General features: G+C 45.6%; 7 protein-coding genes and 1 non-coding gene across 8 annotated transcripts; 2 read left to right on the top strand and 6 right to left on the bottom strand.

Annotated features, from left to right (window-relative positions):
• Positions 1–2,922: 2,922 nt before the first annotated feature.
• Positions 2,923–4,962, top strand: BT62DRAFT_956765 (acyl-CoA dehydrogenase NM domain-like protein). Its single transcript, XM_043188386.1, has 7 exons — positions 2,923–3,078; positions 3,132–3,330; positions 3,384–3,503; positions 3,551–3,697; positions 3,751–4,267; positions 4,320–4,374; positions 4,433–4,962. The coding sequence occupies exons 1-7, from the start codon at positions 2,958–2,960 to the stop codon at positions 4,918–4,920; spliced, it is 1,647 nt and encodes a 548-aa protein (XP_043034204.1). The 5' UTR covers positions 2,923–2,957; the 3' UTR covers positions 4,921–4,962.
• A 1,118-nt stretch (positions 4,963–6,080) lies between these two features.
• BT62DRAFT_1012480 (uncharacterized protein) lies at positions 6,081–6,910 on the bottom strand (the record flags this gene model as incomplete). Its single annotated transcript, XM_043177937.1, has 2 exons — positions 6,081–6,198; positions 6,804–6,910. 2 exons carry the CDS (start codon positions 6,908–6,910, stop codon positions 6,081–6,083), a joined length of 225 nt encoding a protein of 74 aa, XP_043034203.1.
• Positions 6,911–7,573: 663 nt separating this feature from the next.
• Positions 7,574–12,296, bottom strand: BT62DRAFT_937821 (uncharacterized protein). Its single transcript, XM_043187410.1, has 8 exons — positions 12,045–12,296; positions 11,872–11,991; positions 11,707–11,818; positions 11,360–11,656; positions 8,252–11,306; positions 8,109–8,200; positions 7,937–8,054; positions 7,574–7,877 (listed from the first exon to the last, which is right to left on the bottom strand). Exons 1-8 carry the CDS (start codon positions 12,263–12,265, stop codon positions 7,753–7,755), a joined length of 4,140 nt encoding a protein of 1,379 aa, XP_043034202.1. The 5' UTR covers positions 12,266–12,296; the 3' UTR covers positions 7,574–7,752.
• Positions 12,297–13,308: 1,012 nt separating this feature from the next.
• Positions 13,309–13,402, bottom strand: BT62DRAFT_t175. Its single transcript has one exon. It is a non-coding gene; the product is annotated as a tRNA-Glu (tRNA).
• Positions 13,403–17,177: 3,775 nt separating this feature from the next.
• On the bottom strand, positions 17,178–18,635 carry BT62DRAFT_923880 (uncharacterized protein; the record flags this gene model as incomplete). The annotated part of the gene is made up of 9 exons (XM_043184554.1): positions 17,178–17,283; positions 17,467–17,528; positions 17,613–17,637; positions 17,824–17,926; positions 17,981–18,023; positions 18,081–18,125; positions 18,186–18,268; positions 18,495–18,514; positions 18,568–18,635. 9 exons carry the CDS (start codon positions 18,633–18,635, stop codon positions 17,178–17,180), a joined length of 555 nt encoding a protein of 184 aa, XP_043034201.1.
• Positions 18,636–23,704: 5,069 nt separating this feature from the next.
• Positions 23,705–24,654, top strand: BT62DRAFT_956759 (uncharacterized protein). Its single transcript, XM_043188385.1, has 3 exons — positions 23,705–23,760; positions 23,831–24,160; positions 24,219–24,654. Exons 1-3 carry the CDS (start codon positions 23,712–23,714, stop codon positions 24,641–24,643), a joined length of 804 nt encoding a protein of 267 aa, XP_043034200.1. The 5' UTR covers positions 23,705–23,711; the 3' UTR covers positions 24,644–24,654.
• A 530-nt stretch (positions 24,655–25,184) lies between these two features.
• Positions 25,185–25,579, bottom strand: BT62DRAFT_1012474 (uncharacterized protein; the record flags this gene model as incomplete). The annotated part of the gene is made up of 4 exons (XM_043177936.1): positions 25,185–25,200; positions 25,255–25,336; positions 25,389–25,449; positions 25,508–25,579. The coding sequence occupies 4 exons, from the start codon at positions 25,577–25,579 to the stop codon at positions 25,185–25,187; spliced, it is 231 nt and encodes a 76-aa protein (XP_043034199.1).
• A 529-nt stretch (positions 25,580–26,108) lies between these two features.
• Positions 26,109–26,366, bottom strand: BT62DRAFT_1012473 (uncharacterized protein; the record flags this gene model as incomplete). Its single annotated transcript, XM_043177935.1, has 2 exons — positions 26,109–26,272; positions 26,327–26,366. The coding sequence occupies 2 exons, from the start codon at positions 26,364–26,366 to the stop codon at positions 26,109–26,111; spliced, it is 204 nt and encodes a 67-aa protein (XP_043034198.1).

Here is a 26,366-nt window from a genome sequence, read left to right as displayed (position 1 = left end):
AAATGTAATAATGATGACTAGGAATGTTGATGAGCCCTACAGAGCCTGATTTGTAACATTCAAAAAGACTGATACTAATGATGAAGGAGCCAAACACATGTACTTATTGATCAACAGAGAAACTCCAAGATTCTTAAACACTAGCCTATTACATGAAGGACACATTTGTGGGATTAGATTAGAGACACTCATTCATTTATCCTCTGATAGAGATAAGTTCATATCTGTACATTGTTTATCAGTCTTATGATGAACATATGCTACTGTGAAAATATAAAGCAGTCTGCATTGAATCTCAAAGCTCCTAGTTAGGCTATACACAATTATATCTTGACTGGTTAAGGAATAGAATCTAGCCATAGAGACAAGACAGCCTTGAAATTTGACATAAATAGTTAGCCTTAAAATACTGAAAAGGGTTCTTTAACTGAGTACTGAAGAATGTATTTGTACTCTTGAATGGAATGAAGGTAAAGTGATAAAGCTTGCAGTTGTGCCATGTTCAAATAAGAAGGACAGACTTACAATGGTCATACTTGAGTGACAGCCCACATTTGTGGTTAGGTTCTGATATCTGTGGTAGTGATTTGTTCCATTCTGGTTCATTGTGTTGATGTTCCACAGAAGTGTGGCAAAATTTGAAAAAAGGTTTATATATATATATTTGAATGCAGAAAGTGAATCCCTACTTGGAGTGAACAGCTGCTATAATATCTGATATATATAAGAAACCAGAAACCTGATACTTAACATTTATTCATTCATTCTTAGGGACTCCAGCTTCATATGAGCTGGATAAATCCATGTTCTGTGGATAGGTTTATGTTAAATCAAACCACTTATACATGTATACTTCTGAAAAAAGCTGAACACAAAGAGCAACAGTTTAGATACAAGGAATTGAACTCAGAGAAAATGACACTTGAATATTACACCATATCTGAAAATGGAGGAGGTAAGTATAGGTTAAAGAAATAGAAAAACAATAAGGTAAAACTGTTGCAGATTAAAATTTGGAAGGTGACTGCAATGTAGGCATGATTGGACATTCCTGAGGGTGACAGTCAATTCTTCTTCAAGCAATTGACTGCTACTTCAGCATTACAGCCTTACACCCAATGCTGCACTCCATATCTGCAACAGGAATTTCCATCTTGGCAAGTGTGACATGCCCTTTCTTGTTGATATGATCTTAGGTGGGCTACAATATCACTGCATAGAGAATTCAATATTATAGCTCAAAATATTGAATTCACCATGCAGTGATGACTATTAACCACTTGTCCTTAATCCAATGATAGCAAACTGTTAACATCTTACTGACCACAAACTATTATCCCATCAGTGTTTTTCTCAACTCTACATCTGTACTAATTGACATCCCTTCACCTTTAAGCTGATATAACTGGATAAGCACCTCCAAAGTAGCATCTTGCGGTTAGTGTCTGCTGTTCTCTTTTTCATCCAGCCTCACACAGAAGGGAGCCACTGGAGGTACAGTGCTGGGTTATTGGTAGCAGAAGTGTACTGCAAGGTGTGCTTGTATAGACATCTTATATCATCAGGAACTAAGTATGACAACAGGATATTGATGATCATCTAGATCTATGATAGATGGTACATCTGAGCTCAGTTAGAGAGATGCTACTCTCAAGGTCACAGGAAGATGAAACAATGTGAATGCATGACTCAACCACAAAGTCCTATTCTGTGTCTATTTTTCCTTTGGCAGCTCGGTAGCTCATCTGATCGGTTGATATGAATGGAGAAATCCATCTACTTGGATAGCGCACTGTGTTACGGTTCAAGTCTGCATGGTGCATTGGAGCATTCATTTCCAACTTTGCTTGGTGCCCGGAAGTCATTTATTTAGTAGAAATCTGGTTATCTACCTCAGTCGGTCAGGTTCTGTCCCATTACATTTGAATAACTAACACCTTTTTCCCAAGCTTTGTATTTCGGTCCCTCAATACCTTTAACCGACTGGTAGTATGCAATCCCAGTATTAAATATCCCTCAATGTCACCGCCCTCTTGGAATGAAAAATTGGAAATACGCACTCGGAGCTGTCTCAGCAAATATCTATTAGAGAATCACTAGGAGTATCTGATGGAATTTCTATTATGGACATCCCCTTTCTGATCGGGGCATCAACCGGTGTCGTCCCTGGTTTTCACATGCTCATTATGTAGCGGTCACTGCTAGTATCTGCATGCCGTATGTCATTCAGTCTCTTTACTATGCTCAACTGCCGGGTAACATGATTTCCAGACTATGGGCTGCTACTATCACCCAAGCATCGGCCCATTGTCAGACCCACCCAAAGGATTCAATTATATCTCCATACCCCATGACATGTAGCTGATTGTCTGTTCAGTGTACGTGGGATTTCATGTCTACGAAGACCATCACCTCTAATAATATATACCAAACCACCCGTTGTTCTAGAGTCATATTTTACAAGGGTGGTATTCCACTTCTCCTTCATGAAATACATGTAGTTTCGCGTTCCAATGGTTAAGCCTTCCGCGTCAGACTAAATGTGCGGTGAAAACTCAACCAGGAGCTACATTCCGGTCAATATTCCTCTCTGTCATCCATGGTTCGACGCCGATGGTATATGTTATCTGATATTGATCTACTACAGAACTGATGCCTGTTGAGTAGTAATCACGGCAAGTGCCTGCGGAGGTACGAATATGATAAACAACCCTAGTGCTTGATGAGGACTTCTGATACTTTCGCAGAATCTTTACAAGATTTCTGTGATTTGGGACCAAGGTTCTACCTCTATTCATTTACCCGGGGGCCAACGGTTCATGTATTGGCCGAATACTCCCATGCTGTAGGATCCAATTATAACTCGAGCTGTCGAATGTCACGGTCTTGGTATTTATATTTCCCTATCATTCCGTCTCGACTCAGCCTTGTCACCTAGTAAACCCCCTACTGTTTCCATGCGATCTACATCTCAGCTAGCTACGACAACCTTGTGGCAGATTCGTTCTGAGAATTTGTCTTTCGAGGAGCGCGTAAAACTTACATATGAAAGGTGCAAGTCTGTCGTGCAACATTTCAGTAAGTCTCGATAATCCCTCGTAATCTTTGAAGGTGCTCATCGCTGCCAAAAGACCTGACCGCCGAAGATGTTCTTAATGTTACACCGAGGTATTGGGAGTTCCATAACGATCCTATACTTGTCATGGATTTTTCCGTGGGGACAATCTTAACCATTCACTACAACCTCTGCATTGGAACATTGGCGATGTATCTGGACCATCGTCCCGACCTCAAGGATATTGTTGATCGACTCTTAAGTTTCGAATTGAAGTGCGTCTGACATTCCCGAATGGCGGCTTCTCGTTTTAATCCTTGTCATCCAGCGGACAATATTGTCTTACAGAACTCGGACATGGTCTCGATGTTATTAACATGGAGACCACAGCGACCTTACTACAGAGTGGAGAGTTCGAGCTTCACACCCCAGTAGCCCATGCAGCAAAGTCAGTAGTGCCCTTTTAAATAACATTTGACTGATACATATGAAAAGGTTCATGCCACCGACTTCTCCATCCGGAGTTCCTTGCGTTTCAATCGTACACGGTCGTCTCCTTGTCAGGGGGCAAGATCACGGACCGAAGGTCTTTCTTGTTAACCTTCACGACGGAAGAAATATGAATGAAGGAATCATATCTAAGTTCATATAAAATATCATTCTTCCACCAAGAGGGATGCTAATCATATTTACAGGGTCCTTTCTCCTCGCGGCGGAGCTCGTCCAGTAAAGCACTGCTTGACGTACTTCAAGAACGTTCACCTGCCATCGTCTGCCTTATTAGGATCACTTGATCGACCGAAAAATCTCCGTACCGCGTTCTTTTTCAACATATCTCGCGTCATTTCGGGGACATTGTCCATGGGTACTTTCGGAATTTCGTCCATGATGATTTCATCGTACATCGCAGCAAAGTACAGTCTTCGGCGTCGAGTGGTTGACTCATCCACTGGACAGCCAAGGGAGATCATGTCGTTTGTCACTCAGTCTACGCCCGTCCTTGCGGCCATTGCTCAGACGCTCGTATTGGCCGCGTTTGGAGAAACATCTCGAGAGAAGTATGTAAATGCTGAGGATCTATCTGTGAAACATTTCATCGCTGCCATCTTCAAGACGACGGTCATGAAACTGACCAGTACCACGACCCTAACTCTTGGAATGCGATGTGGGGCACAAGGACTTTCCGAAGTGAACCAAATTTCGGTCTTGAATGTGATTATTATTTCCTGTGTTGTTTTTATCTTCAATAACACCGGTGATTCAGGCTGACATGCGAGGCGCCACCATAGCCGAAGGTGATATTCTGGCAATATCTATACGTGCGTGTATTATCCCATACAACATACATATCTAACGTGTACTTTTTATTTTTACTAGGATTTGCCATCGACGTTCTATTAGGTCGTCTTTCCCCTCCTCCGACCGCATATCCCAACAGTCTTCTTCACAAACGCGAACAGGACTTATTGATGGTGCTCTATACAAAATTAGCATCATTTCCCGATCACAGGAACACACCCGCAGAAAGGGTGCTTCTCCCACACTGCCAGCCTCTGATCGAAGCCATTGGATTGCGTATGGCATACGATGCTGCTTGTGAAAGGAACTTGGATTCCGCCATCGTCGACATGTTTGTTGCGAGCGCGATGGTAGCTGACCCAGCCTGGTTCTCAGAGAAAGGGAAAGTATCTCGGGAGAAGCAGATTGAGTTTGAAGTCGGTGCTGCATCTGCTCTTCTTCCACAATTGGATCAGCTGTTGGAGATGCTCGATGTAGAACCATACGCAGTAGCGCCCATCGTCTCGAATCAACGATGGGATAGGTATGTGGAGTCGCTGGAAACACATGGGGATAGCAAATTGTAATCATAGGCCAGAGTAGTATTATATAAGAGCATGAATACTTCCAGGATTTTCTCCTTCTTTTATTCAACGCTTTTAGAGGTAAGGCACAAATGATATCAACGATTATACAGATCACAATCATATATATTAACGGAGAGGCCACATGTTTTCTTGATTAACCAGTGGAGTCTTTCTTGAAGCACAATGAACGCAAAAATACCGAACACAAAACAAAGATCGCTTACTTTATAAACGCCCGCCATGTCCGAGTCCGACATCCACACAACAGTTCCGATTCCATTTCTGACAACGCTCCAGGCCATATTATATCGCTCGGACTAGGGGGAGTTGGCAGGCAAATCGGATGTGAACCTCGAGCAGGGAAGATAGGCCATCATACAACAATGCTCTTCTTCGTGATCAGAATTCACCCTATGTCTAGCAATGGTTCTCTTTTACGCACTCACTATGACGAATTAAGGCAAATAATGTTACTGAAATTTGTCCGTGTACGTCGCGGGACTTCCCCTCTGCTGAATCATAAGGAACAATGATGACCGGCTCGTAAATTTTTACTTACCGAGGAATCATCGTTCTTTGCTGATGAAAGGGTTGACGACACTAGCAGAGATGTCTTTCCCCTCTGGCTCTGAAATCGAAGGACGAAAGGCCACCAATCATCGGCTTCATTGCGTGCAGTGACGCTTTGTTCTTTCAACAAGCATCTTTATGTCGGTTACTGCAATTCTGTGGACGGAACTGTGTAAATCAGATCATTGTCAGAGGTCCGCACTACACACACGGAAAAGGGCGTAAAGATAAGGGTACAAACTTCGCGAATAGTAGAACAAGCTATCATTGGGTTGAGAAACGTCCGCATCGAATTGCCTCCAGTACAAGCGCAACCGACGCTGAGAAATACCCCTGAATATCAGTTAAAAATATAAGGAAAACGCTAAACGAAGGACGATCAATTCACAGAAAAGTAGTATTTGAGAGATGAAGAGCACCTGCTGGCCAATTGAATGTGTAACCGCCCCAATCTATATTGTCCACAGAATGAGGTAACTATGATAGTGATATCGTTCGTACCTGAAGCTGAAGGCTTCCATAATCGGTCGGGGTTATGATGGTTGGTTGTAGAGGCCAACGCCAGGAGGTGACTTATTCCGTACTCGACGCTAAGCGTGTTTCTTTTCGCAATGCTCGACGGTTGCATACTGAATAACGTTCGCCCAGAAGACGCTGGAAACAGGCGCTAAATCGATCATGAAGCTCTCGATTGTGAGCATAAGATCCCTACATTTCCCCTGCCGTCAGAGACGCGACAGAAAGGTAGCCCACACGTCGGGCAACTTTCCAACATATTCACGCGGGTGTCATGTCAGAGTAACAGTCCATACTGGGTCAAAGTTTATCAGGCCTCTTCAGGGATTGGGTAGAAGGGAGAAGAATCAATTAACCGATATCATTACACAACTTGACAGGTCCGTAGAGGAAGGAGAAAACACTCAGAAGACAACAGAACGGTGATGACAGCAGTAAGAGTGATCCGATAAGATTAGGGTTCGCATGACAGAGTAATTGGAAATTCGATCTGGTTCGCGCTATCATCTTCGCGTCAAGATCTTTTGCCGTGATATCTACTTGGCTTTGTTGTCAGTCACCACGCCATTAGTATGTTTTTCGCCATACTCTGCCACTGAGAAAGTCGTCCAAACAAAAAAACCTTTTCCGCCACGTCAAGAATTGATAAACTACATTCGAGTAGAGTATAACAATCGTTCCCACTTGATGCAGTGGATATGTAGGGCGACGATAAACGCTTGAGCGAACCGCATAAAAACATTCAAACACTATTAGAAATCCTCTCGAATATAGGGAATCAATCCTTTACAGCTCACCAGCCACCAAGTACCCCATATACGAGTCCGATGGCTGCTTGTACGATATCAGCGAGCCCTCCAACTCCCGGCTCTAGACTGGAGGAGAGCGAACTTCCTGGCGCCATCAGGAGACCAACAGTTCCAGAACAGTAGTAGCTAATCTCTGAAGCAGATAGAGTGGATAACGAGGACCAACACCATTGACTCGTGTGGCGCCCGTGAAAAAAATCAATGGCAAAGGCAACTACACATTCAGACCTAAGGAATCGAACCACCAAGCTCTATGATAACCCTATAAGTTGTGCTATACCCAAGTGCAAAGAACGAGAGCGTTTATGTAGGTAGTCCATCGCAAAGAGAAGATCGACAGGGAGGGCAAGTCCACCTCGACACAGCTATCAAGTGCAGACCCCCAAAAAAACTCGAGAAAGTCTGAGTACTATGATACAGCGCACGGCCTTTGGGGAACAGACAGCATCATCTTCCAGAGAAAGAAAGAAACTTGGACACGACTAACCTTTCTCTGTTCTGAGGAATTAAAAAAAATTTTCTACACCTCGCCCGAAACGAAGCTGAATCGGATAATTCCGTCCGGTCCTTCCTTGTGCCAAGATCAACGTCGACGTCAGTGGTCTAATAGCCGGTCTTGCTATCTGGGGTTCAATTACCCGCATCAAAAATACAATTGTACTCTTTGACCTTTGTGTTTTTTTCTTATTTGGACGGTACGCGACGGACCCTCTCTATTATTAACAGTCATCATCCAGCTCACCTGAGCAAGAATGTTAGTTAAGCTCGAACTACGAGTCAAAAAGTCCTTCTCGCTGATCTCTATCTTGTCAGTCAAAAATTAATGCAACCCTTAACGTTGGCCCACATAACAAGAAACCCCGGCTTCGCCTTCATAATAAAGCATTCATTGTCGTCCATTCTAAAAAGAACGAAAAAAAAAGCACATATCCAAATCCTACAACCGCATAATCAACTGCTTAACACCCGACATCCACAACGCAATATCATCCGTCTGCGACCCTTTCGTCAACAAATCCACATGAATCGCCAACGCTGCAGGCCGATCATGAACTTCCATCGCTAAGCAACACCATCAACGAACGTCTCAAACCCCCGCAAAATAAACCAAAACCACTTACCTCTCGTCAACACCAACAGCTGATCAGCAACAGGCTTCGACAACGTCTCACAATTCAACGCATCAAACAACGGACTGACCCGCCTCTCTACATCGTCCACCTTGCGTCTTTGCGTAGGCTACATCCATCCCATCCATCAGCTCAAAACCAAAAACGGAAACGAAAATCATACCGGTGTGACCTGCCTCATGTGACTCAACTGCGCAGACAGAATCTCATACGCAGGACGGAGGTTATCAGGAATATGCGTACGATCCCCAGGAGCTACACATTCCATCAGATCATGTCAGAACACATTGTTAATCATCCACGTACGATATTTTGGTGCAGGAGGCGCATTTACTGCACGAGATGCTGCTGCTGCTGCTGCTGGCGGCGGCGGCGGCGGTGGTGGTGGAGGCGCCTGATTCATAGGCGGTGGCTGAACACTCGGAGGAGGCGCATATGCTCCATCACCATGCGCTGGAGCATACGGCCCGACCTGAGCAGGACCGTACGGACCAGCTTGCTCAGAAGGAGAAGCATGAGCGTACGGTCCAGGACCTGGTGGCGGAGTAGCACGAATGTACGGTCCCGATGGGGGAGGAGGATGAGGATGGTGCTGTTGCTGAGGGGCACGAGCAAACTGGCCTGAAGGAGGTGTCTGTCCCGCTACCGGCGCACGAGGCGCGTACTGACTAGGCGTCGGCAATCGAGGAGGCGGAGACGTGATCCTAGTAGCCCCAGAAGGCGGTCTCACAGGAGGAGGATACATCCCCCGAGCCGGCGGAGGCGGGAGCGGCATTTTAGCACCACCAACACTACCAGGACGAGGCGGCAGGACGTGTCCCCCAAGCGTAGGTTCCGGGGTAGAGTTGGGGAACGGCGAGGTAATCGCAGCAGGTTTGGACGGAAAAGGTGCGCTAGGGCTACGCGAATTATCAACTACCGGCGCATCATTCCATCCTCCGTTTTCGGTACGTTTGGGAGGAGGAGGAACGGGAGCAGGAGGCTGACGTGGGGGAAGAGTTGCACGGAGATGTGGCGGCTGCGTCAACGACTGTCCCTGAGTGAACGTATTGAACCCAGGAGCTGGCACTCCCACATTCGATGGGGGCGCATACGCAGGATTCGTAGGAGCAGGGACAGACGGCGCATACGGCGCATAAGGAGAAACGCCTGTCGTCGCTGATTGAGGACCCGCAGAGAACGAGGACGTATAAGGAGAGGGACCTGTCGCCGCCGTCTGAGGACCTGCAGAAAACGACGGCGGATAAACAGAGTACGTTGTAGATTGAGCCGGAAGAGCCTTCGTAGCAATCTTAATCGTACTGGTCCCCGCCGGCTCCGTCTTTGTCGTAAGCAGCCTCTCTCTAATCACACTCCCAGGTCCCTTGTAACCACTAGGCGTCAGCTTCAAAAACACCGTCGCCTCCTCGACCAAACCCTGTGACGCGAGAAGAGACGCATACTCAAAGTACCGATCGTACAGGTTCGCGAGTTTGAACGTCCCGGTATCAGAGTCTTGCTGGAGATCGCCATCGACATATTTCGTAGCCGAACGGAAGACCGTTACTTTTTCAATAAAGGACTGCAGTGCTTGAGCATGCACAGTATAGTATGAGTCTACTTGATGCTTCGTGTCCTCCAACAGTACCGACTCCTGCTCAGCCATCTCCTCCGACCAAATACTAGCGATCCGCTCCAACCTCGCCGCAGCTAAATACGTCAAGATGGCATACTTGCGGAACTGAGATGCCTGGACAAAGTCTTCGGACGCGTTAGACACCGCAAACTGGAACTCCAACCGCCGACCAAGCTGTTCAGCGAGGGTCGAGAACTCTTCCTTGCCCGCAAACGTACAGATGACGACAAAGATCTCTTGCCATTCCTGCAGACCCGCGTTTTGAACAATGTCAGACAAGTCGTTGGTGACGATGGACTGGAAGAGTCGGAGGTAGGGGTAGGTGTTGGTACGGCGGTCAAAGTACGTCTTTTGGGTCCGTTGCAAAAGCTCGGGACCTCCTCTTGCTGCGAGAAGGATAGCGTCTGCGAATCTGTCCGAGGAAAGACACAACGACACAGCAGAGTCAAAGTCGCCAAGGACGAGAGCCTTGGTAACCAGACGATCAGTCTCGGACTCATCAGCCGGATAGATCTTGAAGGTATTGCTCTTCGATGTCTCAGACGTCACCGACGAAGGTCCAGAACCAATAGTCGCAGCGACCGACGAGTCGATACCGTAGTTAGTATGAGGTACATCCATAGGAGGTACACTCTCTCCTGAGAGGCCGATGCTGCTGAAGAAGTCGGCTCCTGCAACGTCTCGCTGAGGCATTCCTGGACCATCATCACCAAACAGAGAAGGCGCCGTCGTGGTAGACTCAGCGTCAGCTAGACGTGTACCCTCAGAGGTAGCATCGGCACTGATCTCCGAAGGCGTCTTCTCGATTGTCCCTCCAAAAGGTTCGTCGTCACTCGCAACGTGGAAAGTATGTTCTTCGGCAAACGAGACCACAGGTTCGTGGGGCTTCAACTCAAAATCGTTTCCCTCAGTATCAACTTCCTCCTCCGAAGACTCTTTTGCTAGCTTGAGCTTCTCGACCGCCTCCGCGACGCGAGCCGCGATATCTGCTTTGGAAAAGCCCAACAGTGTCACCAACTCATCTCGAGAATCCGCTTGGAAGAGACTGAGCAAAGCCTTCCACGCCTCCTGCTCACTAGGCGTCCCGTCCGCCTTCTCCCGCGCAAAGGCCTTCAGGGAGTCTCCTTCGATGGCCGCCTTCAACTTCGTCGCTTGCACGACTAGGTCTTGCTCGGTGACGACTTTTCGTAGATGGACGACAGCGCTCTGGTGCTTCCCTTGTGCAGAAGGAAGGTTAGACACCGACACCAGCTTGCCGCCAAAACCAAAAGAGTTCGACGCTGGGCGTCGCAGCCATTTCGGCGGCTGCTTGAGGGAAAGGGTGCCGCCTTGGGCCTGTGAATACCCCGTGGAATCAAATATGTCGGCGCCATTCCCAGCCGCGGCAGAAGTAGCTACGGCGGGTGGTTCATTGGTCGATTGGATGGAATGGATGCCAACGGTACCGTCGAAAAAGGCGGTAGCAAGGAGGTCAGGGTTGCGAGGACACCATTCGACTTGGAAAGCCCAGTTCGACGCGCTCGGGAGCTCGCCAATGATCTCCGATGTTTGGGGGTTCCAACAGAGAGCCCTGTTGTCCTTGCCACAAGACAAGAGCATATCAGCATCTTGCTTGCACCAAGAGAGAGACAGAACGCCCTTCTCGTGGCCGGTGAGGATTTTCTCGGGAGCGCGCGCGTTACGAAGGTCCCAGACCATGATAATCGGAGAGGAATCGTCTTCGGACGCCGTAACAAGTCTGGTCGCCTAGATGGAAAGAGTAAGCATGCTCCCACAAACGAAACATCGACAAGGCGCACGTTATCTGGATGCCAAGCAATGGCGCTCATTCCTCTTCGACCACCAAGAGCAAGGCTATTCGTCGCGCTGACTTGGCCTGCCAGGGTTCCAGCCCCACCTCCGTACGCGAGGGCAACGACCTCGCGCTTCCCTCGGAGATCCCAGACAACGGTGTAACCAGTCGTGCTCGCTCCAGCAAGAACATACGGGACTTGTTGATTCCATGCAACAGAGGTAATCTCGTCCAGCTTCGTGCTCCTGGATCCGGGGGTCGGAGCATATGGCTTCGTAGGGTCCTTGAGGTCCCATATACAGACCTACACCAAGATCAGAGTGAACACCGTTGCACAGACCGACGAATACAAACCTCTCCATTAACGGCACCCGACGACAAGAGGTGAGTCTGCAAGGGATTAAAATCCAAGGCTCTGATGGGTCCGGTGTGGTTGTTATTCCGCAAGATGAGGGATTCACTGGAGCTGTCGGACGCGTTCAGAGGGAAAAAAAAAAAGCCTACAACACAGACACGCACCTATCACCGGCAAGGATCTTCGCTGGATCCCACAGTGCCAGCTCTCCGTTCTCCATACCCGCCGCAATGACCCCCTGTAGTCGACTACTGTCGACGTACCCCCATGTCAAGCGGTTGAACCTACGTTGGCATTATCAACATGGACTCATCAGTCTAACGACCACACAACGCACCTCGCTGTATCCTTCATGGCGCCTTTCGGTCCCGACTGGCCCTGTATCCCCAGGTCAAATTCATTTTTGTCGAGGAAATTGGGAGCCCAGATTTCGAGCTGGCTTTCGTTGCTGAACGATTCGTCGAGGGCACCGGCGACCGTCCCTGTCGCAATAAGAGGAAGAGAGGAGGACGGAGACCAGGTGAATGTGGAAGTCCTGTGGATCTCTTTCAATTTCATGATGGTGGAGGAGATTCGTGCAATAGGACCCCGATCGACACGTCCGACACCGTGGAGTTCCTCCTGCCCTAAATATATCACGTGACGAAGCCACGGGGGTTACATCATAGTCAAATTTCCTTCGGCCCGGATCCTCGTCTCTGAACGACGGGTTGTTATCAACTCTTTGTCTCTCTATGCAACTTTCCACCGAGATATTCCATGAACCCTTATGCAATGCAACGGCAGATAAATCATGAACAGCGCGCTGTTCTTTCATGATACTGATTGAATACCGAAAGCGTTTACATCACCACAGCAACGGAATCTGGTGGGTGCGCGAAACATTAGCGACTATCAGCTACCCATCGTTCACATAGAGCCAAGACTTAATACTGAATTTCTCCATTAGGTGAGTTTAAACTTTGGAAGGACTCGAGACTGGGATAAATAAAGAATCTCTCTATGGACCCGGCTGTCCCTTTACTTATGGTGTTAACTGTCGGATATCGCGGCGCAATGAAAGCAGCGTGAACTACCTCTCAGCGAATGCAACGGAAAGTCATACGTTATACGGAGAATATATCGTCTTGAAGAAAGATTTGACATACCGCCAAATGCGAGAAAACGCCGACGAGACCGTCTGAGATAAAACTACTATGGACATTTACAGTAAATCGTCCTATACCGACAAGAGAAGCGACCATAAACAAGGCGAATATTTGAACTTCAAGACTACCACCACGGTCACCCACAATAAAGCCTTCAATCCACACTCATCAATATGGAGTGTGAGGAGTAGACCTCGCAGATAGCCTGGTAAATTCGAGATTATTGAATAAATCTAAACAGAAGGATTCCACGCGCCTTCGAAACATATGCCAGGAAATCAACAAAATTATAATTCCAGACAGATACATTGTGTCCCTTACAATATAGAGTGACCTCGAAGCTCCGAACACCTGGGAGGCTGAGAAGGAAGGTACGATAGCCAAAACGTGCTCCGCGGTACACCCCAGTGTAAAATGAGCAGAGGAAAAAAAGTACTCCGGAGGCATTATTAATTCGGATACAGGGAATCGAACCCTATACTACCGTGTACACTTCTCAGAAGTATTTCATGAAACGCGGTAATGTTAGCCACTACACCATACCCAACCTGCATGTAATCCTGTATCTCAATATATCAAGTTGGTCCTCAAGTACAAGGATGAAAGAACATTGAACTGGCCTTCAGACAAAGCCATCTCTGCTAATGATTTCAAAAAGCAAGGCTCAAGTGTTGGCCAACCAAACATCTAATAATCCAATGCCAATCCTCCACATTTCCACAATTGTAGTAGGTATATAAATAGCATTTTCTCTTTTTGTCCTCATGGGTGACAAATCACAAGTCACAAGTCTGCAGATGCACATCCCAGAACATCTATGAGAGAGAGGGGGGGGAAATGTACCATTCAAAGTCATTGAAATAGTTACATGACTCAAACCACAGCTACCACTTGGCCACTGTTACACCAAGGATACCAATAAGTGCTCATCCATGCCTTATGATGGTACATGTGGCCCTTCTTACCACAATTGAAGCATTTACCCTCTTCACAGAGGACATTGATGTCCCTGAGCTGGCCTTACTCACTATATGTGGTGCTAGTTGCATCTCAACAATCTTGACAAGTGAGTTGGTCTCTGCCAGTCTTGTCTTGTTGTCCATCTTGCAGACTGCCTCTGAGATCCTTGTTCCAGATACAGCATTATCCATTGAGGTAAAGGACCAAGGACCTTCTGCTTGAAGCTCTCATATTCTACTGGTAAGGCCATGACCTTGAATGTATCATTCATTAAGATGTGGTTCACATGACATCAAAGATAGAAGACAAGGTCATCTCATCATACTCAGGCCTGTCTGCAATGATGAGCTCCTCAAACTGGGTGAAGAATTCACCAGCTTCCTTCTTGTATTGTTTATACTCCTGCAACTTGGAGTGGGCCTTGTTCTTCTTGGCTGCATCCTCAATTCTTGTCTTGAAGAGGTAGATGAATTCAGCCCATTGGGTATTGATACCAGCCAAGACTCATGACCCAGTACTGACAGCTTTGCATCTGCCACCAGTCCCTGGCCTTGTCATCAAATAACTGTTGGGCAAATACCACCTGTGAATAGTCATGTTGAAGAAGTAATAATTATACTCAAAGTAATGAGTGCACTGCTATAGGAGCTGGTCAACATCTTAGTAGTTGCTCTTGAGCCAGTTCAGACATATAAGGTCAGGCCATTTGTCTTTCCATAGCCTAGCAGGAAGAAGTAGCATCTGTCTAGAGGTTGTCCAGATCTGAGGGTGGAAGTGATTTGCATAGTCTGAGCACTGACTGCAGTTAGGAGTCTAACCCACTTGGTGCCAGTGGTTGCAGTCCTGCTGGGGGTCTCAGTTGTGCCAGTCCTACTAGCAGATCCATCAGCATCTCATCATCTAGGCCAGTGCTACCAAAGAAGCCTCCACAGAAAGACAGCAGTGAGCTACTGTGGGAACAGAAGATATTTTGACTGTTCCAACTGTCTCAGCTCTCTACTGAAACTTGCAGAGATTGGTGTGGGACTCAGTAAGAGGATTCATAGTGGGCTAGCACCTTGGCATGTCCCTTTTCCTTCTTGGTCTTATTTGTTCTGGCCATTTTAGCATCAATCCATGCTCTGTCTAAGTCAATGCAGTCATCTGAAGCTGCATGTCATGATTTTAGCCTCTAAATCATGTCTGGCTGCCTTAGTTTGTGGTTTGATTGGGAACTGCCTTGTCTTGTGGCTTGATCAAAGACTGATCATGCTCAGCCATCTTAGCTGGGTTTGAGGCACTGGGACACAGGCTTTGTGCCTGATCATACAGACTTTTCTATACAGTATATAAGTCAGTAATACACAGGGATATGCTCCAGTCTCAGCTGAAGTCAATATACTGATCAAACTCATAAACTCTTGGTGTGACTACTACTTCAGTACCAACACTGGCAGTTGTAGCCTATCAACCTCTATACCTCCCTCCTCTTATTGTCATCCAAAACACCATTACCCTCATCCTTCTGCTTTATCTTCAGTTAGTGTCAGACCCCAGTGGTTGCAGTGTATTGCATTTGTGATTGTTTGGTTGTCACCTGACACTGCAATGATATATTCTTCCCCCTCAAGGGGTCACTATACACTACTTGTCTACTACCAGCTTACTCCTCATACTTCTGAAGTGAGCTCTCACTCTCAAGAGCCACTTTTACTCTCCAACAGATTAATCAGTTGTATCCAAGACCAGGAGAGTAGAGTTTTGCTGCTGAGCCAAACACATACATTTGACTTTCCCATCTAAGTGGCCTTAAAACAGTTGTGAGTCAAATGCAGTGGGTCAAAACAAGCTTTGAGTCATACTTGCTCAGTTTCAATACTTTGATGCTTTGTATGACAACAAACTTGAGGCCAAAATTGATCACTTGCACCCAATGATTTTTTAGATCCTATTATGCCTATAGCTCAGAATTGGAGAGAATTCCACATGTTAGCAACAGTTTCTAAGTTAACATGAATCATGAATATTTGTGACATGCAGTACAAAGCAAGAATAGAGAAATTATTATATGTTTAACTTCTAGCTGAAGTATAGAGAATTCAATGTCTAGCAGTACAGTGTCTAAAGTGGGGAATGGATACATATATATAGGGTACAGATAACTAATGGACTGCAACAGAGAACAATGAGATAAAGAGAATGTTGACTTCTTAGCATTGTGGATGAGGAAAAACACACAACATGAGAGACAATGGCCTTGATAAAAGATACCCATATGCTATTTCAGATGGTCTTGCCTGCTGAACAACTTCTTGCAATCTTTATGTGAACATTCATGAACTAAGGAACTGTGAGCACTGGAGCCAAAGAGAGAAAAGGTTGAGTGCATTCTTCTCACTCAAATGCAGACTCCTGACATCCCTCTTCAGATGCTTGTCTCAAATTAAGCACTTTCCACATCCTTTGTATATGAAAATGTATCTTCTCTTGTTCTTATTAGAAGTGCCTGTCTTCTTCATGCTGCATGTGAAAGAAGCTACATTCTGCATGGAATCAAAGTCAGAGGAGTGGTTGTTTTCATAGCTGAGCAAACAAAGGAACTGAAGATTGTATTGGACCCTCTATCTCATATGAATCCCCAGGCCATGAAGATGAGAGGTCCTCCATCTGCAGAGCAGTGGTGGTGGTTACTACTGGAGATGACTCAAGGGAAGTTTCTGCCCTTTTTGAATGAACAATCCACAAAAATAGGGGATCCTTAATCATGTCTTATTTTTGGTGAAGATTTACCTGATATTTCATATGCAAATCCAGGAACATATCTGAAAAAGAGCAATGCAGACAAGATGCACTTCTCCATTCCTTCTATCTCTCTGCACTAGATTCTTGAAAGACACCTTCTTGTACCAACAGCAAATCCACTTCATCAGAGTGGAGAAAAAGGGATTAATTTTTTTTCAGTGTTGCTAGTGTCCCAAAAGTATAACAAAAACATGCATGGGTTAGCATCTCTAAGGTTATAAGGGCAGGGAAGCCTTACTTGATAAGGACCACTGTTCCTCTACAGGGATAGCATCTTGGATTTATTGTTTCATCATCTTCTGATCACCTGTAATTATTTGTCTTGGCTTATTCATAAGACTCCAAGAAATCATTTTCTCTATGCAGCCCTACAGTCTAAAAATATGTGTACTGTGTCTAAGATCTTCTATGCCAATGCATTTCACAAGCTGTTGCAGAGGGAACTTCTGAAATGCATTAACATAAAAGATCTTAGACACACATCTTCCATCCTCTTTCAGATGATGGCATGTCACCCAGAGGATCTAAGATATATGCTAAAAGAAATTTACTCCATTATCTCTTAGATGGAACAAATTAGCCTATATAAAACACTGGTAAGACTCAACCAGAAACTTCAGATCATACATCTCACCCCCATCATATTCCTCAATGTTGATTTTCTGATATCCCCAAAAGAATTTTTGTCTATTTTCAATCATCATGATGTCATTTTTATCAATGACATGAAGTGTCAGTGTTTCATACATGGAGTTAAACACAAGATCTGCCAGTGGATCTGTGATCCTGTATCTTGTGATACAGATGCAAAATTGACTGGATGTCTATGGTTTAGCTTCATCACAAGAAATGCCAAGGGAGGAAACTCACAAAGAGGGATGAGGCAGCTGGTTGTCAATGAGAAATGAAGGATATGACTGAGGTTTTTTGAGCTGCTAATGGTCCATGAATCAATGGCCAAAAAGGAATCTATCCATTGGCATACAAATGCCAAAAGAAAGGCTACCATGGCTGACAACAGCAATGTGTTCCAACTTTTCTCTAGCCATGAACATATTAATACTCAACACAAATACACCCTTCCAGTCTATGTGTTAAAAGTTCAACCAAATGTCTCTTCATGATGAAAGAAGGCCACATATATCAAACATCCTCTGCTGAGCATCATGAGAGATTCTTCCAGTCTGATAGCTCTAGTTAGGTCATGCTACACATCATACCACCCACCTTCTATGCTGGCCATCAGTAGGATCAAAATCCCTCAACTCAGTGTGTGACGCATTGGCACGTAGATCAGCCGTTTGGATGGCATGGGGAGCATCGACGAAAACTAGAATAATACTTCATGGGTGAGCTTATAAAATTTATAGCCATACAGACGAACCTAATTCGATGTCCTTGCTGCACTCTTTTCGAAGAGATCCGAGCTAAAGAAGCACGATGTTATCAGTGGTTTCTCTCAGATCTGATATTAGAAAACGAACGCGTTTGCTGAAGATGGTTGCATTTTCGGCGACGTAATACCACGCCTGTGAAGAAGTAATTTGGCAACGACCCTCTTCGCACAATAAAATGCCCACACCACTAACGATGCCTCCAGCGGTCAGACCGACGGGAGTGGAAGAGCCATTACCACTGGCACTGCCATTATCCAAAGTAAGATCAGGATGATCTGTTGAAATATTTTAGTTCTACATTATTCAAAGTGTGGTCAACTACACCCCACCTTGAGAGGACAGATTTTTGGCATCCGAAGAATCAAAACACCCATTAGGCCAATTCAGGGCTATCATGTGAGTATATGGTTAACGATCTCCCTTTCGAAGAAATAATACCAAGTCACTAACGATTTTAGGCGGCCCAATACGGAATAGAAGCCGGTTCAGAAAGTTCATAACCTTCATCGTAAGGATAGAACCTAAAAAAAATTGTGAATAGAACCCTTAAGTCCGAAATCCGAGGTGGTCTTACGTTGTCGTGGACGAGTCGTCGTCTTGGCATTCAGCTTTGTAGTAGGCCCAGCTAATGACACTCAGCATGGTGGACTGTTTTGATGGAAGAGAAGCCATCCTCACCTCAGAACGGAATTCATGTGCCTTGGCATAACATGCAAGCACTCAAGAAGCTATAAACGGACCAAGAACTACACCCGATCCTAAGATAAGACACTATAATAGAAAATACTCACTCAAAATCTGCTATTCGTCTGTGCGCGTGATTGCTGTAAAGGCTTGTGTCACTGGCCAATGGCAATACACGAGCTCTTTATAAAACAGTTCGAACAAGCCGAAATGTGGTACCGAGGATGCTAGTCGTGAGGAAAGATGACCGTTATAAGATTCGGAGAAACGAATGTCTGACGCATTCGGTAGGACTTGATGCCACTTCATCGCCACTAACAATATTCATTCTGAGCAAAAAAGGGAGTTTTGGTATCCTCACAGGGAGATTTTGTCTTCAATACTGGACGACATGAGATGTACATCTCCAGCAGATGTAGTGATGAATTTCTCTGCTTTTCCACGACGATATGTCAGTGCTCAATTAGGAAGAGTCACAAAGAATGGCTTGCTCGGATTGATTCTTGGCTAGGACTGGTTTTCAAATGTGACGCGTGCCCTGTATATCGAATCATCAATCCGGTGTACTTGCCAGGTCACGCCAGCCTGTTCTGTCCTGGCAGAATTACGGTCTTGGAGACGGATACAATACTACATGTTTGTTCTTCAAAAGCATAACGGAGAGACTTTAACTCTTCTCCCCAAATTCAGGACAGAAACCTGAAAATTCACTGCTATGCCTTCAGATGGTAATTCGCGGAGCCTTTCAGCTCCTAGATGAATACTTTGATCTACGTGGTGTTACACAGTATCTCATTGGTTCTAACCTCCCGTGTATGACATCCCTTCCAGTCCTAGGGCAGTGAACATTTTTCGTTCGTATTCGAGCGTCCCCAATGCTAGTGGACATATGACTGATACGTAGAGCGTCGACCGTCGGAAAGAACCAAAATGAAGATGAAAAATAGCATCTGTGGTAAAGATAGATATCAGGATCTATCGGATTACCCTGTTGTAATGGAAAATGCTGCTCACCTGAGACTAGGTTATCGTGGCGCAGTGGCCTGTAATGGTCCTATGCTAGAAAATGATCGATGTACCGATAGGGCCACAGCCAGTGACGCAATCTGAATGGGTAGGTGTCTTCTGACGTTGTTCTGACGTTCAACTGATGGCTTCGGAAGGTCAGCCGTGGAAAAGGCTCTTGCATATTACCCGTATTTTTGGTTGAATGAGTTCCGATGGCTTACATATCACAGGTACATCTTGCGCCCGTTTCTATCTCATATTTACCGTGGTTCTGATCTATATCAAATACAGGTAAAACACTCGCCACCAAGGATGTAGTCCAAAATCGTTTAGGGAAAATGGAGACCAAGATTCTAATGCATCAACACCAGCGCTTCCACGATACTGGAACGAAATACATCGAATTCATGCCCCCTCCCCCACATCAGCTTGAAAACGTGGATATCGTAACTGAACGTGGAAGTCCACAGCGGAGCTAGCTGAAACGCGAAAATCTCACAATTTCGCCACTTGACTTCCAATATCAAACACCCGTGTGTGCCTTTGTTAACGTCACAGAAACCGATTCTAACTTCTATGATGGACTAAAGAACTTATATTCTCGCGAAGGAAGTCTAGATAATGACTTACACGCAAGATAACAACGGTGCCTTCTTCGTCCCAACGTCCACTCGTGTAACCAAGGATTCGTCCTCTACATTCGTGACTTCCCTACTACAGCTGTGTCAATTCCTGGGTGGATCTGTTCTGATGCATCTCCTCACGCTAAATTCGCTGGAAATTATGCTCGCAAAAAAAGAACTTTCTTCGCCTTCTGCAAACTTCTGATCTGTAAGCGCGCGCTCTCATCCGCAATGTTTGCTGCCGGCTTTTTACACATGTTCTCCATGCTGACGATGGTTTCATTGACCTAAGTTCGGGCTTCTTATCCAACGCCCGATGCACCAATACATGCACCCGTCACACCGTGTTCTTCACACGATATTCTTGGTTTGTACTCCATGGGGATCTGGTACGGGATGTGCGAGCCCGACTGACACTCGTTTGACAATATGTATTGAAAAATAGACAAGCAGTCTCGGTTAGACTAGCCAAAGGAATCCACGAGGAGCTCGTCATCCTCTTGACATCCACGCCGTAACCATCAACAAAGGGAAGACTGCGATCTATTCTCGTGGTCCGTACACCCTCAGTACTCGATGCCATACGAAATATACGTGATGTCATGGCCTAGGCAGATCTGTTGATCAGCCATATACAATCCTAGAAGCCGCGTCCCTGATACTCATCGAACGTATTACAATGTTACAATAAAGGAATCGCCAGCGCTAACTAACGCTAAGAGTGAACTCTCGACGGGCAAAATTAACGAGAATGTAGTAAATGAGGAAGAAATTAGAAGTGAGATATGCAAATAGGTACAAGGACGACGCAGGCCAGCGCGTGTTCACTTCACCGATACGTCTTTATCTGGTCTGCAGAGATATATTTCACTGTACGAAAAAAGTCATTCTTAATGAATCAGTGTCCACGTTACATCTTACCGCTGTGCCCTTTCCCTTTTGATCATGGACTGAGCCGGAGAGGGACTTTTCGAAATTATTGAAGAAAATTGAATGCTCCAAATTGCGAAGGTTTGCGATCTATTACCTGCGCATTCCCAGAAGAACAGTCAAGTTGAAACTCTACTTTTAAGTGGATAAACAACTTACCCAGGAGGAATCTTTGGCCCTCGTCCATGGCGACGACTCACGCCGTTTGGGTGGGATTGTCATCTCCGAGTCTGACCGTAGACTAGTAGACATCCATCGACGCATCCTTTCAATAGGAACCTACCGCATGGCACGTATGTATGTGGTTCTCTGTCCACATGACTAGATGTGGAAATGAACACGTCACTCGGATTCGACGAATAGAATTCCCAACGAAGGGCTGAGTTGGAATTTCAGATAAGCATGCCATCGCCCCGTTATAAGAATAGAATTTGCAGACGACCATCGGAGATGCACCGGTCACTAAGGCGGTGTGGTGTATCTCTGTCCCTGAATGCAATACCCTGGATTATGTTGAAAAGAGAGCTGACCGTGCAATGTACAGGTAAGAAATCAGATCTTTCAGAGTGAGAGGTACCTCGATGAGCGATACCTCTGGGGTTGTTGGAAGCAGGTACTGGAAAGTTCCAAGACATCCGGTGCATCTCTTCCTACGGTACAGACGGCGATAACAATTTTGACTTCACGAGACAGATATCATGTCTGCATGCCTACATGTTTGATGTAGAGAGGGAGAAGTCACGATCCGTTTTTCGAGGATATGAACGCCAGAACCCAAGCAGTAGGAACACAAGAATGTACCTGAATGTACCCAAACGCAGCTAGCATTTTACCCAGCGTGGCGCTTGAACTCACAATGTAAAAAATGTCCTGGTGGTGCGGTAGCTGTCGTAGTAGAAGTCCTTAGAACGGGTAGGGAATACATATAACGTGCTTCTCGCTCGGCTGTGGCATATATGATAAGTCCTGAAGAGGATTACCGTATCTACATTCATAATGCGTCCCTAAGTCCACGTCCCCTTGTTGGATTCTTCGTTGTTGTCGTGTCAGGGAAAGCGCACTGTGTATTAGATTGGCATGTGCATAAGCAAGACCTAGATTCGTATACTCCTTGAGTGTGAGAATCGATCATTCGAGCCAACGAGATTACAGACCTCGCCTTGACATCAACGTTCGAGATCAAGAGCAAACGTCTTACATAACTTCATTCCCTCTTCCCGCTCCGTCATATCGAATTGTTCATACTCTTGTTTTCAACAGAAAGATTCCATATGCGTCTTTGATGCCGATATGATGAGTGGGTTACCCGTATGTAGATTTAAAAATATTACCGTATCAGGCTCACATGTATGTCCATTTTGGAACCGCTCAGATTTTGGGTTTTCTGTCTAATTATAGTATATCATTTCTCTCGATACGTAATAAAGTTCGTCTATCTATGGCCGGTATTATTCTACATTCAAAAGAGTGATCACCCTTTCTTCAGCGAACATGGGACAACGTTTCCGAGGAGAGAAAGAAATATTTCGGCAAACTTGAACTCATCTCAACTGTAGGTAAGAGCTATGCATGTAGATTTAAATGGTCATAAACTTTCCACAGAAACGTGTAGAGTATGATCGCCGTGCTATGGTTACACAAAAGAAATTTACAACATGCCGTTTGACTTTGAAAATTAAGGTGGAACATGCGCGACTTTCAATCCCTGCCATTGAAAGAGTACAGAATTATCTTTCTGTGACATGGTGAGAGAATCAAGAGAGTTCGCCCTGGCACAACCTTAAAAATAGTACCTTCATCTTCCCAAATGAAAAAAGGCCATTCGGCGTGCCGAAAGTTGATCTACCCCATAGGTACTGAATCCGACGAGGGGACTATATGCCGGCCAAGTACTAGGTCCTTTTCAAATTGTAGAGCATTGAGTCAGAAGTGGTTCACCTTCATGGCATAGAAATTCAATACGACGTTCTCTTTATGTATACGCGGTGTCTGACTTTCAGTGTTGACCACACATGAAGACCGGCTACCTAATAGAGGGAGAAGGAAGCGTAACAATTAGATTATCAAAGATCCTCATACATTAGAGTTACTTACTGCACATTGAGGCTACTGCTCCCGAGAAGGTGATCAGGGAAAGGGTTAGGAAATCGTGATTGTGGCGCAGCCACGGAGTCTCGTGATTATCAATCGATTATATTGCGGAAACATCAAACCTGCGAAAATACAAGCTTATTGTGACAGTATTAAATGATGCGAACAAAAGATTGAAGGATCCATAAGCAATCCACGCCGAGTCCACACCCATGTCGACAGGCAGAATCCTGGCGTCTTCATGGACGAGATGACCGCCTCGGCGGATTCTTTCCTAGAGCAAATCGATTTATTTTTCCTTCGAGGAAAGGCACAGGTACATAACCTAATAATATTTAATGAAGCTTTCCTAGCTCTCTCACCACCGAAGCGACGCGCAAGTATGGCGCCTGCAAACATCTCACTCCCGAGCATTCAAGAGATGTTCCCAGGTCAGCTCAGTGTTATTTAACCCCTAGATCTTCTATAATGGCTAATGTGTCTGCTGCGACTGGCTTACAGAATATTTGTTGCATATCCCACCAGAAAGGCGCGTCGAATCCAGTGCGCCTCAAAGCCCGACCCCCTTTCATTCTCGTCCATCCGCACTGTCTAACGGACGTCACAGTCATGAGAGACACTCGCCCGGTTTCTTTCGCTCGGTTCCGGCTTATCATTCTTCACTCCCTTATAAACTCCGGGTATCAGACGCTCCTGTGGGTCCCAGCCGTCACTCAGCAAGCGAAGACATTGAGGACGATACTAAAAGATTTATCTGCACGATCTGCAATAAGCGTTTTGGTCGACCTAGTGGGCTCAAAATTCATTTCAATACACATACTGGCGCTACCCGTGAGTCTCACGTCAATGTCACCTTCGGTCGGTCTATAACTGAGCGCTGCGCATATAGCTTTTCGGTGCCCGGTTATTCGCTGTAGAAAGGAATTCAATGTCAACTCCAATATGCTTCGGCATTACCGAAACCATATGAATCCTACCTCGGTCACGGGGGTTTCTGCCCTCTCTCACTCACCTCCGATCTCCCACTATCAGAGGACCCCCAAATCAAATTCGGTCTTGCGCTCTACATTGTCGAGCCCATCTTTTGAAAAGGATGAACAGGGGCAGTTAAGGAGTCAGCCGCACAACGCGGTATCTTCAAGGGAGAAACATGACGGAAGGTACATGGAAGGCCCACCTAGTATGTACGAGCATGAGGGGCAGTATGGAATGAGCGATATACGTTCTAGGCCAGATACAGATACATATGGATGGCAGCGCGAGTTGGGAGGAGGCTACCTGTATGCGACACCTCATTCGCAACCCTACGTCTAATGTGTTAAGTCCCCTTGCTTATACTCAACCATGTCTTGAACATGGCTCATTTTCCACGTTATCTGCATGCCCTATTGTTGCATAAATAAGTTGAAAGTTCAAAGAAAAGTGACTATGCGCCAATTATGCCATTGCACGGAATATAACCGGCACAATTAATCGTTAGTAAGTACCATTCGTCCACAGTACACTGCGTCTTTTCGTGGACAAAGATAGGAATTCTCACCTATAATAATCTGCGACTCAATTGTGGGAGAAGTGATGTATAAAGTCCAAAGTATGAGCCCATATTTATGTATAACACCCAGCTCGTCAAAATGCAAGATTTATTTTATCTATACAAGTGCTGACAGCGTTGACCAAGAGCTCGGGATTGACATAACTGGCAAAGCAAGTTATAGCGACTTTCGTCGTACGATCATACTAGAAACGTACATGCATAGAAGGGTTCATATAAGACGAACAGATCCTCGTAGTATCCGCAACATCATGGTTAGACACTAAATAATAAACCACGTTCCATCCTCTTGGCTATTACACCTCACTTATTCGCATTGCTATAGAATTTACTAGTTAGAAAACTCTTCCAACGAATCGTTTAGGCTACTCACACTGGCTTGTAGGTGCAGGCAATCTGGCGTCTCCGGCAATTCGCACAGGAAGGACGATTTCCATCACATTTCAGCTTTCGACCTGCACGTCGTTCATTGAGCTGACGCTTATAATTCAACGGGATCCTCCTCACCTCGACAAAATTCGCATGCCATGAGTGTCCTTCTCGGGGCCCTTTCGGGCTGTTTGTTGGACTGGAAATCGAACTAGATGAGTACTAAAAAAACATTCACGAGTGATGAGATAGCGCACTGCAGAGGTCGAAGGCATAGCGCAGATTTCGGTGCCCACGTTCAATATTATATGCAGCAGGTAAGCTAACATGGCGAGCTGCCGAGAAAGGCGCGGATGGCCATTGTTAATCATTCATTTCCGAGTCCTGTCTCTTCGGATCTGAGGCGTTCATTCTCACCGTGACCATTCGAAAAGGACGACGAAAGGAGAATTTGACAGAGGTGTGCTGGAGGCTATGTGATCGCGTAAGCTTGTCTCAGACTGATGAAGCCGTTGTACCCAGCGTACTCTGCAATTTTTTTTGTACAAAATATTAGGAGGTCACATTCCAATAACACTGAGATATTAGGTAGAAGCAAAATACCGGCATACTGAGTGCCAACGAACTTAAGTTCGCTATTTCCACGCCGCCCATATTGGTTCGAGGAACAGCTTTCCCTTCGGAAGCCCAGGGCTGAGATATAAATACATTTGGATGCCTTGTGCTTCGTTAGTAAAATACATTGACACAGAGAGGTAATACTTCTCTATAGAGTATTCTAACGAGTAGATGTACATTCTTATTGGCCATGACGGCTATGTTCAAAAGGCTTGTAGTTTCGCGATCATGTTCCAGCGCCTAATTAATCAGACGTGGGTATACTAGATATCCGGACTCGAAAAAAATGGACACGAGGAATGAAGGACCTGCTCCAAAAGGCGAAATAACGGAGGATATGGGAAATACGACGAAGTTCTTACTGGAGTCCACTCGTTCCCCATTTAGCTCACCGCCACTGATAGCTAAAACGTATTCAAATCACGGCATGAATGCAACAAACGGGTGATGGGACGTACAAATTTTGGCCGAGTGTGGTGGGAGGATTTGTACAGGCAT

This window comes from Guyanagaster necrorhizus, assembly GCF_019112545.1.
Source record: "Guyanagaster necrorhizus MCA 3950 unplaced genomic scaffold BT62scaffold_46, whole genome shotgun sequence".
NCBI lineage: Eukaryota > Fungi > Basidiomycota > Agaricomycetes > Agaricales > Physalacriaceae > Guyanagaster > Guyanagaster necrorhizus.
Note: the sequence above shows the minus strand (reverse complement) of the source record. Positions and strands in the feature narration are given on the sequence as shown.

Excerpts from the sequence above, each read along its gene's own strand:
- BT62DRAFT_956759 (XM_043188385.1), top strand. The coding sequence starts at position 23,712 with ATGGCGCCTGCAAACATCTCACTCCCGAGCATTCAAGAGATGTTCCCA. Across the intron at positions 23,761-23,830 it reads CATTCAAGAGATGTTCCCAG|AATATTTGTTGCATATCCCA; the intron begins GTCAGCTCAGTG and ends ACTGGCTTACAG. Across the intron at positions 24,161-24,218 it reads TACACATACTGGCGCTACCC|CTTTTCGGTGCCCGGTTATT; the intron begins GTGAGTCTCACG and ends CTGCGCATATAG.
- BT62DRAFT_956765 (XM_043188386.1), top strand. The coding sequence starts at position 2,958 with ATGCGATCTACATCTCAGCTAGCTACGACAACCTTGTGGCAGATTCGT. Across the intron at positions 3,079-3,131 it reads GTCTGTCGTGCAACATTTCA|ACCTGACCGCCGAAGATGTT; the intron begins GTAAGTCTCGAT and ends CGCTGCCAAAAG. Across the intron at positions 3,331-3,383 it reads CTCTTAAGTTTCGAATTGAA|CGGACAATATTGTCTTACAG; the intron begins GTGCGTCTGACA and ends CTTGTCATCCAG.
- BT62DRAFT_937821 (XM_043187410.1), bottom strand. The coding sequence starts at position 12,265 with ATGAAATTGAAAGAGATCCACAGGACTTCCACATTCACCTGGTCTCCG. Across the intron at positions 8,201-8,251 it reads GCCTCCTGCACCAAAATATC|CTCCTGGGGATCGTACGCAT; the intron begins GTACGTGGATGA and ends TGGAATGTGTAG. Across the intron at positions 8,055-8,108 it reads ACATGAGGCAGGTCACACCG|CCTACGCAAAGACGCAAGGT; the intron begins GTATGATTTTCG and ends GGATGGATGTAG.